The sequence below is a fragment of the Chrysochloris asiatica genome, unplaced genomic scaffold, assembly GCF_000296735.1.
Source record: "Chrysochloris asiatica unplaced genomic scaffold, ChrAsi1.0 scaffold00213, whole genome shotgun sequence".
NCBI classification, from domain to species: Eukaryota; Metazoa; Chordata; class Mammalia; order Afrosoricida; family Chrysochloridae; genus Chrysochloris; species Chrysochloris asiatica.
The window spans coordinates 1674959-1687011 of NW_006408731.1; the positions used below are offsets into that span (position 1 = coordinate 1674959).

The 12053-nt window shown below is 39.8% G+C and overlaps 1 protein-coding gene across 1 annotated transcript; it reads left to right on the forward strand.

Moving 5' to 3' along the window:
- The first annotated feature begins 417 nt into the window (after window positions 1-417).
- ZSCAN23 (zinc finger and SCAN domain containing 23) lies at window positions 418-3117 on the forward strand. Its single transcript, XM_006872764.1, has 3 exons — window positions 418-901; window positions 1107-1254; window positions 2487-3117. The coding sequence occupies exons 1-3, from the start codon at window positions 491-493 to the stop codon at window positions 3098-3100; spliced, it is 1173 nt and encodes a 390-aa protein (XP_006872826.1). The 5' UTR covers window positions 418-490; the 3' UTR covers window positions 3101-3117.
- The last annotated feature ends 8936 nt before the right edge of the window (window positions 3118-12053 follow it).

A 12053-nucleotide genomic window follows, 5' to 3' on the forward strand; every position in this document is an offset into this window, starting at 1 on the left:
AACACTGCTGGGTCTTGTGTTATCTTTATAATTGTTGTTTGAGCTCATTGTTGCAGCCATGTGTCAATCCATTTTATTGAGGGCATTCTTCTTTTACACTGACCCTCTACTCTACCAAGCATGATGTTCTTTTCCAGGGACTAGTACCTTCTGATAGCATGTTCAAAATACATGAGATGAAGTCTTGCCAACCTTGCTTCTAAGAAGCATTCTGGTGGTACATCTTCCAGTAAGGCGTCAAGTGATACTGGATTACTTATATCAGTATTTGTTAATCCTTATTGTTAATCAGGCATTCTGTGTTCTCTTTTCATGATACAGTGACTAGTTTTGGTTATAAACACCTACAGTGACTGCCTCTTGTTAGCATTTCTGCATTCTCACATTTTCTTTTCTGCAAATTATTCCTTAGATCTCAGGATTTCCAGAGGAAAAGATCAACAGGAATTTACCAAGAATAGATTCTTTTTTCCTAACAGTTAGGCCTCAAATGGCCACAGACTTGGCCATTCAGACTCCAGAGATGCAGGAGGGACTTCTCAACGTGATGATAAGGGAGGAAGAAAAGGACCAGGCCTGCAGTCAAGAATCTGGGCTGTCAAGAAATAATAACCCCCATACCAGAGAGATCTTTCGTAGACGCTTCAGGCAGTTCTGCTATCAGGAGACACCAGGGCCCCGAGATGCTCTTCAAAGACTCCAGGAGCTCTGCCATCAGTGGCTGCGGCCTGAGATACACACCAAGGAGCAGATCCTGGAGCTGCTAGTGCTGGAGCAGTTCCTGACCATCCTGCCCCAGGAGCTCCAGGCCTGGGTGAGAGAACATCGTCCTGTGAGTGGAGAGGAGGCGGTGACTGTGCTGGAGGATTTGGAGAGAGAGCTGGATGAGCCAGGAGAGCAGGTGGGAAGATGGACAAATAGTAGTTTGTACCAATAGGAGCAAGTATGGGGTGTCAGTACAACAAGAGAAGGAAGATTTTTTTATGTCCGACTTGATCTGCTGTAGACTGTAAATCTGTTTGCTTTTCTTTTTCTTTCTTTTCTTATATAATGACTCTGAGAAGGCCTCCTTGCAGTGTCCTCTCTAATATCCTTATTTCCACCAGGTCTTAACCCATGTTAATGAACGGAAAGACTATGTGCTGGAGAAGGTAATTCTCGGAGCAGCCCAGGAGCCATCAGGTGATCAGCTCCAAATCTTGGAAAAGCAGCTTCGGTGTAACTTGCAAGAGGTGTGCCTGGTTCAGGAAACTGGTGAGGACTGGAATTTCATTAGGAAGAATATCTCACTCCCTGAATGCTCAGCAGTTCGACACATTTTTATTTCGTGTCTATCTAGGTCTATCGTTTAATACATGGAGTCCTGGTATGGTGCTGCAGGTTAATGTGCTGTACTGCAAGGTCGGTTTGAACCACAAGGTTGGTGGTTCAAGCTCACCAGCAGCTACTTGGAAACCCCATTCAGGGTTGCTATGGGTCAGAACCAACTCAACGCCACTTAACAACAACAACATAAAGTGTTATGGTTAAGCACTTGGCTGCTAACTGAAGCATCAGTAGTTCAAACCCACCTGCAGCTCTATGGGGGAAAAAACCTGGTGATCTGTTCCCATAAAGAATTCAGCCTAGGATACAGAGTAGGCAATGCTACTCTGTTATATAGGGTAACTTTGAGTCAAAATTGATTCTATGGCATCCTATAACAATAACCACATATGCCAAGCTGGAGTCCCTGGTTGGTGTAAATGGTTAAGTGCTTGAGTATTAACCAAAAGATTGACAGTTTGAACTCACCCAGAGGTTCCTTGGAAGAAAGGTCTGGCGATCTGCTTCTGAAAACTTTGAAAACCCCATAGACAAAGACTGGACTTATTGGTCTGAGAGTGACTAGTGGAACCCCTGAGACTGTGACCCTTAAACACCTTCAGAAAGCCAGAAGGGACAGGAAAGAAGGATGAATTGAAACAAGAAACCCAAAGAGGAAGGGAGAAAAGTGCTACTACATTGAGAGGATTTCAACCAGTGTCACAAAACAAAATGTGTATCAATTCTTAAACCCAAAACTAATATTCTTGGTAAAATTTCACCCAAACAGCAAATTACAAACAACAACATAACAAAAAACATGGACTAACACATGAGGTCACCATGAGTCAGAATTAACTCGATGACCATTGGTTTGTTTTTCATATACCAGGCACTGTGCTAGGTACTGGAGATACAGTGATGACCAATGGAAACATGGCTCCTGGCCTCATGGTGCTTACAGTCTAGTGGGAGAGACAGACAATTAAACAAGCAGTTTCAACAAAATATTTCTTATCCCTGAAATGAACAGAAGTCATATAGAATTGTTTTAAAGTAAAGAAAATAAACAGGAAAAAGTAGCTATTTGTCCTGTTTCATTCATTCCCCCAGCCTTTTTTTTTTTTTTTTTCTGTTTGTCTTTGGAAAGATAACATATTATCCATATATTTTTTTTCCAGATGGCAAGGTTGGGTCTTGGAATGTGGAGTTAGCCCCAGAGGGAGAGATATCTAAAGAAATGAAATGTCCTGAGGAAGTACCTGGAAAAGTAAATGGTTATATTCCTCAGGCCCCTGAATGTGGAGACACCTGTGACAATGAAGGCAGATTGGAAAGGCAGCGGATCAGCTCTTCAGTGGAGAGACCCTATGTCTGTGGTGAATGTGGGAAAAGCTTCACTCAGAATTCCATCCTTATCGAGCACCAGAGAACACACACAGGCGAGAAGCCCTATGAATGTGATGAGTGTGGACGGGCCTTCAGCCAGCGGTCGGGCCTGTTTCAGCATCAGAGACTCCACACGGGAGAGAAGCGCTACCAGTGCAGTGTTTGTGGCAAAGCCTTCAGCCAGAATGCTGGGCTTTTCCATCACCTCAGAATCCATACTGGGGAAAAGCCTTACCAGTGCAATCTGTGCAGTAAGAGTTTTAGTCGACGTTCTGTCCTCATTAAGCATCAGAGAATTCACACTGGAGAGAGACCTTATAAATGTGAAGAATGTGGCAAGAACTTCATTTACCACTGTAACCTCATCCAGCATAGGAAAGTCCATCCTGCAGCAGAATCCAAGTAAATCCTTGAACAGGTAGGCCAAAACTCCTGGTCTCAGACCACTAGGCAAGGCAGCAGGGCTATTGCTTCTTATTTGTCCCTAAAAGAACAAGAATACTTTAATCCTCTAGCTTAAAGAGCCCCAGGGAACATTAGTGAAAATGCTCTTATTCTTAATACTGAGAGAAGTATAATATCTTAAACAGATCTACCTAATTCTCTTTAGTCAGTGACACCCATAGCTTTGCCGTACTAATACTGTTCCTTGTTTCAACTACATCATAATATATACTTAATACTAGTCTCACACACACCGGTGTACAAAATTTTGTAGGTACTCTTCAGGGAAATTGTTGTTTATCCCAGTTTTTAAAAACTTTAAAAAATGTTAATTGTTAAAAACGATCTTCAGCCTAAGTACAAAATAACATCAAAGGCAGTTCACAGAGTATTGAAAAATTGATTTAAAAAGAGTTGTAGTATAATGTAAATTACCTGACTTCTCTTATCATAAAATATGGTTATATGCTTTTTAATCTATAAAAGGTGACAGATGAATCCTGCCATCTAAATGTTTCTCCCTATAGAGGTGTTTTTGTTTTTTTTTTGGAATTTATATTCACAATTATATTTTTATAAAATCCAGAAACAATGATTCATAAACAACTTTGGGATCACTTGTGATGTAAGCACTGAGGGAAAGAGTAAAGAAATAAATACACAAATCGGGGGAGGTAGAGGAATGGGAGAGGGAAGGATGTCATGCTAGCAGAATGTCATGATGCTAGGTTTGGGCTGTCTAATAAAGACTGGCCACATTCCGTGGGAGAAAAATGAGAGTGCTTCCTCACATAAAGATTTGCAATCTCTGAAACCATATGGTGCAGTTGTACTTTGTCCAAAAGGGTAACTCTGGCTTAGATTCCACTTGATGGCAGTGGGTGTTGGACTAGTCACAAAGTAGCCATTGAGATTAATAAAAATTACATAAAATTTAAAATTCAGTTTCTTGGACTCATTAGTCACATTTCAAGTGCTGAATAGCCACACATAGGTGGTGGTGGTTAGGTGCTGTTGAGTTGGTTCCAACTCATTGTGACCCTTTGCATAGTAAAATGAAATACTGCCTGGGCCTATACCATCTTCACAGTTGTTAACGCTTGAGCCCATTGTTGCTGCCACTGTGTCAGTCCATCTTGTTGGAGTCTTCCTCTTTTTCATTGATGCTCCACTGTACCAAGCCTGATGTCTTTCTCCCTATAGAGTTTTAATAACTCAACTTTTAGTCATGGGCCAAAGAATTGAAGCAACCATGTTATTAGCATCTCAGTGACTAGTTACAACAAACATTGTTCATGATATTAAATTTGTGAAGATATAAAGAAGGTTGGTTAAAAATCTGATATCTTTAGATGTTGATTATAAAAATATATCCCTTTTTACATTTTTCCTGTGATATATAATAAGCATTTTTTGGTTTTTTTTGTTCTTTATTTAACCTTTTGTTATGGACATTTTTAAAATATATTAAAATACAGAGAAAATAATATGTGTGATTGCTTTTTATAACTGCCACACTTGTCAGCATTTTCAATTGATTATCTCCAATTTACATACAAAAGTTTCTTCCACTGAACACTGGCTGACTGTTAAGAAAGCTTCATACTAGGCCCAAGAGATTTTTTAAAAAGAAAAAAGGAAGGCCTATGGAGAGAACAATCTTATTTGGAAGACCAGATATATAGTGAATAACTTTTGAAGAACTATAAAGAACTTTACAATTCTACATCCCCTTTTTGAATAAGGAAATAGATAAGGTGATAGAGGTTCTTGGAAGTAATTCTCCAAAATCTAACTAGTTAATGTTGTTAAGTGCTTGTCAAGTCAGTTCCGACCCACAGCAACCCCATATAGGGTTTCCAAGGAGCAGCTGGTGAGCTTGAACCACCGACCTTGAGGCTCAAGCCAACTTTGCAGTCCAGCACATTAATCAACAGCGCTACACAGAGGGTTGGAAATAGAACCCAGTACAATGCTCTTTGTACTAAGTCATTGGAAATATATCACCAAATAAAAATGTCAAGTACATAGGAGTACATGAAGTTTTACTCTGTTGGCTTGATAAGCCCTCCCATCTGTACGTTTCAGTAAATACAGAGCTGCTTTATTCACTTTGCAGTGAAGTTGAATTCCAGGAAAGACATGTAAAGACGTTCCCCTCCCATACCTTATTGCTTCTTTTATCCCTCTTTTGAGGTATTTTAGTTATTCTGTATTGATCATTTATTTTTAACTTTCAGGATTAAAATTTAATTTATTAAAGAGACTTTAAAAATACACATAATAGATTCTTCACATTGTTTGAAAATCAAAGCAATATAAAATAAGTCCTTATGTTTCCCTTACAGGCAACCATTTAGTTTCTTATGCATCTTTCAGTGCTTCTTTATGTAAATGAAGAAAATTAAAACATCTCATCGTATTTCCTCCATGACACAGATTATTTATAATCTATACCTTGCTCTTATCATGGACGGTTATATTTTATATTTTTCCAACAAGATAAAAGTCATCTGAAGTAAAAACCATTACAAATATGAAGCATGTTCTGTGTAAAATTTTTGAAATAAAAAATATACACCAGAATACTGTGCCACTGGCTAAATCTTGAGTGAGTAATTAAGAGAAAAGTAGAGGGAAATGGAGGGTAATGAGTAGTGTTTTAGGTGAGGGAACAGGATTATGGAATTCCAGCAAGGAAGAACAGGAGTGGGAAATAGAAGTGGGGGCCAGATTGATAAGGTCTTGAGTACTTTCCTAATACATTGAGTCTTTATTTGGTAAGCAGTATGGAATCATTGAAGGTATTTTGTTGTAAAGTCCTTATAAACATATTATCAGAGAATACTGACTTTAAAAAGAGACTTTTGCCATTTAGTTCATTCTATACCTAGATGAGAGTTCTGTAGGATAAACACTGCTACTCAGAAACCCAATACAGGGTCACTATGAATCTTTAAAGGAGCTCTGGTAGCATAGTGGTTACGAATTGGGCTGCGAACCACAAGGTGAGCAGTTCGAAACTACCAGCTGTTCCGTGGGAGAAAGATGAGGCTTTCTGATCCGGTAAAGATTTACAGCCTCAGAAACCCTGTACAGGGTCACTATGAGTCGGGACTGACTCCACGGCACATAACAACATGAGTCTTTAATGACACTTAACAACAACATACCTAGATTAGGAAAATGAATCCTTAAGTAGCTTAGTATTTGTCATGATCTACTTTAATCATATTACAATTTAAAAAACATAACCATGAACATAGATCTTTGTTGTATATACTTTCATAGAAACTTAGACTTGGAGAACTGAGACATCATTTTAGGTATCTGTAAACACCAACAACAAAATGGGATGGACCACCTCCCACCCCCAAGACTGAAACTCAGAGGAATCACATGAGCAGCCATGTAAGCTTGCTGGTGATCACACTGGTCTACTGTGGGTGGAAGTTGGGGAAAGGCAACAATGAAGATACTGGCTGAGTCCGACCATGTTCCAAAGACTCTGGTTGACCTGGAGATGAGAGAGAGGAGGAAGGGCTTGTTGGTCTGAAGTATGGTGAGACCTAGGGTCTTCTGAGCCCATGGACAAGGACATAGTCACAGAGGGCTAGAGCTGAGAGTGGAGCATCCTGCTGACATGAAATGAGGGGAGACACACAAGAACACCCAAACTTGCAGATAATATCCATTTGACCTAGCTTCAATGGCATGAAGATCAGAACTCAACTAAAAGAAGATAAAAATTTCTGATAAAGGAAACAAGTGTAAATTGCTACAATTCGATGAACTTGACCTATACTTATGGATGTAATAGCTCAAAATACCAACTGAGAGGGAAGGAGTCCTCATCCTACCCACTCTGTACACAGGAGTGATAGGGACAGGCAACTTAGACATTGGCTACCTAAAATGGGTAGGGGGGGAGGGGACAGGGCCTATAAAGGCATGAAGTGATTGACTTACAAGTTTTCAAGAGGGAGTTTAGTTTCAGAGTGTGCGGGGTTAGGTAGAATCCCCACTGAATAGTTTTCATCTTGTCTAGATGAGTCTGGTGAAAGGAGATGCGGATAAGATTGTTATGATTCAATAGTGAGTAATTGTTATCATGACTAATGGCAATTGTCACATCTGTAAAGGTAGAAGTTTTGTAACATAAAGCGGGGAGTAGTTAATCTTACGTTCCAGGAGCACAGGATCCTAGGACCATTAAGGGAGAAGAGCATGAGCAGAATGTGGAACCCTATCCAAAGAAGCAGCAACACCAGAGATAGAGGCAGAGATGAGGACATGGAGAAATAGAGCAGCTGAGGACTCTAGACTCAGAGATAGATTGCGTGCTGGCAGCCAGGAGGTAAGCTTGCAAAATGTGCCCTTTGGTTGTTTAAATTATTATATATTCCTGAGTGTTTTTGTATACTACCCTCCCCCCAATAAACAAAAGCAAAAACCTCAGAGGGTATGGAATCAAATACTGTTGAATAAAGATGCACAGAGAAGATTGTAATCATTGCAATGAAACAATGAGTATAAAACCAATGTTCTCCCATGTAAACGATCACTCAATTCACAATGAAAACTTTCTAAAAATGGGAATGGAAAATTAAAAGGAATCAGATAGAAGGCAAACTTGATGTCAAAACTCTGGTTAGGTCAACAAATGGTGACCAAAGAGAAGGAAAAATAAAAAGATCGTTACAAAGTGTTACCAAGAAACTTACTTCATCTTCACCATACAGATTTGAAGATTTCCCTGTTTCTTAATTGGACCAGATGTCTTAAGTATAACTTTCTTAAGCAGTGAAAATAGTCTCACTGTCCTTCATACCTTAACCATCTATGGAAAGGAGAATAAGGAGAAGAGCACAATCTATAAATCACTCTCTGTGTGTGTAAGTGTCTCTGGACCCGTTTTCCACACCAACTGCCTCAGCTTTATCATTGTGCAGTCACGAGAGCTCTGTTTCTTAATGGATAACCACATTAGACTCACTGGGTTATTTGTCTGAAATGAAGTTTCCTGGTCTCCATCCCAGGTCTACTGAATTCCTTTTCTGAAGGCAGGAACTGGAAATATGCATTTTAACTAACAGTCAGTGGTTTCCAGACAAGATTACTATATAATTTATTCTCCAATATGAGACACTTTAGTGAGTGAAAGGGAATACTATTAATAATTACACCCAGACAACCAGAATAAATCAAGCTATATGGCCTCCCTACTCATGACTGTTGCCATAGGCTATTTTTCTTTCCAACTAAGGAGATAGAAGATGAGAAGGGAAATCAGGAAAATCCAATACTTCCTTGTGAAAGTTATAACATATATAGCAGGCTTTTGGAAATTTAGTTATAAGGAATGCCAGGTAGCCACCACCTACCTCCTTGTTTGAAATCTTCTCCCTGAATAATTAGGTAAGAAAAGGTGGGGAGGTATGTCTACAAAAAACAAAAACAAAGTGAACTCCTTCCCCATCCAAAAACACCCACTGTAACATAGTTATCTAAGATGGATTTACTAAGTGAATACTTTACTACATAAGAGATGATGGCACAGTGGAAGCACAAGAGATTTTTTTGTCATGGGTCAATGGAGCAGATTGGAAAATAAAACCTTATGTAGTGGAGGAAAGTGGGAAGATAGGGCACCATCAGAAGCTTGCAGAGATAAGGCAAGGAGGTATGGTCCAATTTAAGCCAGTAGGTAGGATGAATGGGGAATCTAGATGTGGTGTAAAATAGTATATTATTGCATTGAATCCATATAAAAAGCTATGAAGCCAGAACCCTCTTACCACGGAATGGCACAAACAATAGATTATGACTCTGCTGTCTCAGTATCATTCACAAGGCTGGGGCTGTAGTCTCTCATTACCACTGCTCACTGCATTTTCCCAGCGTTTTGCTAATTCAGCATAGAAGAGAATGTAGTCAGAAATCTATAAGCCCAAAAGCTGCCAGTGATTAGGAGCTCAACTTATTTAAGTAAATTTTTTAATAGTGAAGCTAGCTAGTAATTTCCTCTTTTTGCCGTTTTCCTCTGACATATATTGTCATTTCTGAAGCTGGGGGGAGTGCTGACAAGGGCAGGGTGAACTAAACTGGATATTGGGTATTTTATGAATAACACCAGCTCCAAGGAAACTTTTTCTTTTCTTTTAAGATCTCTAGATCATCTGAGAGAGGAAGCCTGGGCTGAGGAAAAACAACTCTGAAATTTTTTGTGCCTAACTCTGGTAGCACAGTGGTTACGAATCAGGCTGCTAACGTCAGGATCAGCAGTTCAAAACTACCAGCTGCTCTGTGGGAGAAAGATAAGGCTTTCTGTGCCCATAAAGATTTACAGCCTCGGAAACCCTGTACACGGTCGCTGTGAGTCGGAACCGACTCCATGGCATATAACAACAACAATATCCAGGCCAATCCCAGGGACTTGGTTGTATTTCTTGCTTCAACCTGGTTGCAGATCCTTTAATAGTTGTAAGATTTTTATAGTATGTGGTGTAAAGCAATTCTTGCAGTTCCTGGTGGGGGCCATATTGTAGAATCTTCCTGAAAGCCCAAAGCAGATACCCTAATGGCCAGGATATCTGAAAACTGGGGTTTGGGGAATCACAAGGCCATGCTAGCTCTGGTAAAATAGGTCCGATGGTCTCAGTTGGGGAGATAGTGTTACAGCAGCTCTGAATTCAAGAGTGTCACAGCAACTCTGGGCCCGAGAGTGTCACAGCAGCTCTTCACTCCATCGTCGAAGAAACCGAGGCCACTTAGAGAGGTGAAGCAAAGTTTCAGGTTAATAAGCTCAGAGGAGCTAACTTCTCCAGATTCTAAGCCTCAAATGCAGGTCAGACCAGGCTTATATGGGTCAGAATCTAGGAGGGGCTAGGTTGCAGACCTGTTTGAGGTCAGGAGGGAAACCAGAGGATTGGACCAGCCCAGTAACGATGACCTGATTAACATTCTAGCTTGTCTCCTGGGCGGGGAGGATTGGTTCTACTCAGTAACCTGATTAACATTCCAGCTTGCCTCCCGGGAGGAGAAGGCAGTGAGTGTTTTTACCTTTTCCAGTCTGAGTAGCTGATGGACATGAAAGGTTACAACATGGTCATCAACACACACCCATGAGCAGTTTCTAGAAGGTTCTTGACCAGTGAGCAAGTTAATTTCAACACCTTTACAAGCATTCATCAATCACTGAGATGACAAGTCCTCCTAATTTCCTAGAGCTGGCAGAGAGGCGTTGGAGCATTTTGACATACATCCTATTTCCAAGGCTTGTGCTGTGACCCAATTAACCTTTTTCCCATTGGCAAATCTCACTTCTTAAACACTTAACAATGTTGAGTGGATGTGGGCTGGTAGCTCGCTCTCTCCCCAGACAGGATGACTTATGTATCAGTAAGTTCACAGAACCCAAATGTGATCCCTTTTCCCAGGTTCTCCTCCTTAATAAAGAACACATCTCAGAATCTGGATTCCCATTTCTGTATTGGCTCCCAGGGACATTCAGATTGGTAAAGAACTGAATACAAGCACTGTACAGAATTGGGTCCACCAGCTTCTCACACCATTTACCTGTGGGAGGCCTCTCGGGGATCCATTGACTGATGTCTCCTTAAGGCTAAAAGGTGATTTCTTCATATTTACCTTTCTTGAGTCCTAAAACCTTATAACTAACCAATTTCTCAGAGTTTTCATAAAAATCCCCTATAGTGATGATCATATTGTATGTATATTTGTACTGTAAAGAGCCATTTTAAAGGTACTTTACCATAATGTGATCCTCACAATTTTGCAAAGGGTGGTGTTCCATGAATTTTTGTAAGTAAGGAAACAGGTTCACAAGTTAATATATTAACCAAGCTAACATTTATTGAGTGCCAAATGTATACCAGGCTCTATGGCAGAAAACTGGGAATAAACCAGATAACAGAGACAGTACTTTACAGTTTAATGGAGGAAGACAAAAATGTACTGTGATAAGTGTCTTGAAGGGGGAAAAAAAAAAAAAAAACTTGGTAAAGAGGAAGGTCTTTAAAAATAGATAGTGGAGAACTAGGGATAGCTTTCCTGCACAGGCAAAGATAGTGTAACTATCTCAGTGGACTAATAGGAGTTGGATAGCAAAGAGGAAATGAACCTTGAGTGGATCCTATGTGACAGGGTTATGAAACAATTTTCGATAACTACAAATAGATGAAGGTAGATGTAATGGAGTGAGGCAAAGAGGAAAAAATAGATAGACAGTAACTGAAATATACCCCAAAATTTAACTCTATAGAGTGGTGTGCTTCTTCATTTTTTTTTGTAATGCCTTGGCATATAGCAGAAATGCTTGTATGTACATTGCCTCACAGAAGAGACCAAACCAAGGACCTCAGCTGTCTCAGTCTGCTTGGCCACCCCAAGAGCCAAGGAAATCAGTACACAGCCACCTATAAATACTATTTGAGGCACCCAGTGAATTGTGGCATTGATAGATGGGTAGGTAGAGTTAATAGATTGAACACCAAAATCCAGATTTAAATAAGAAAATAATGTAATCTTTCTAGCTGTCTAGAAATGTTCTACAAACCGTGTGGTGAGTAAATTGGAAGGGACCAAGACCAGAAGTAAGAGTGACAAGACATTTGGATTTGTCAAAGAAAAAGCCAAAGAACCAGTACCATATACAAATGAAGAAGTGACAGAATAGAATTCTACTAAAGAGTTAACTAGCATAATCAATGGATCTTTTCTTTTTTTGCTTCAGTGCTCTCCGTTTGACAAATGCTGAGCATGTTCTTCCCTTTTGATTTTCTAACTCCAGGTCTTTGCATATTTTGTTCAAATATTTGACTGTGTCTTCTCTTTTTGAAATATTCTATTCAGCTTTTAACTCCTCATTTCTTCCATTTACTTTAACATCTCTA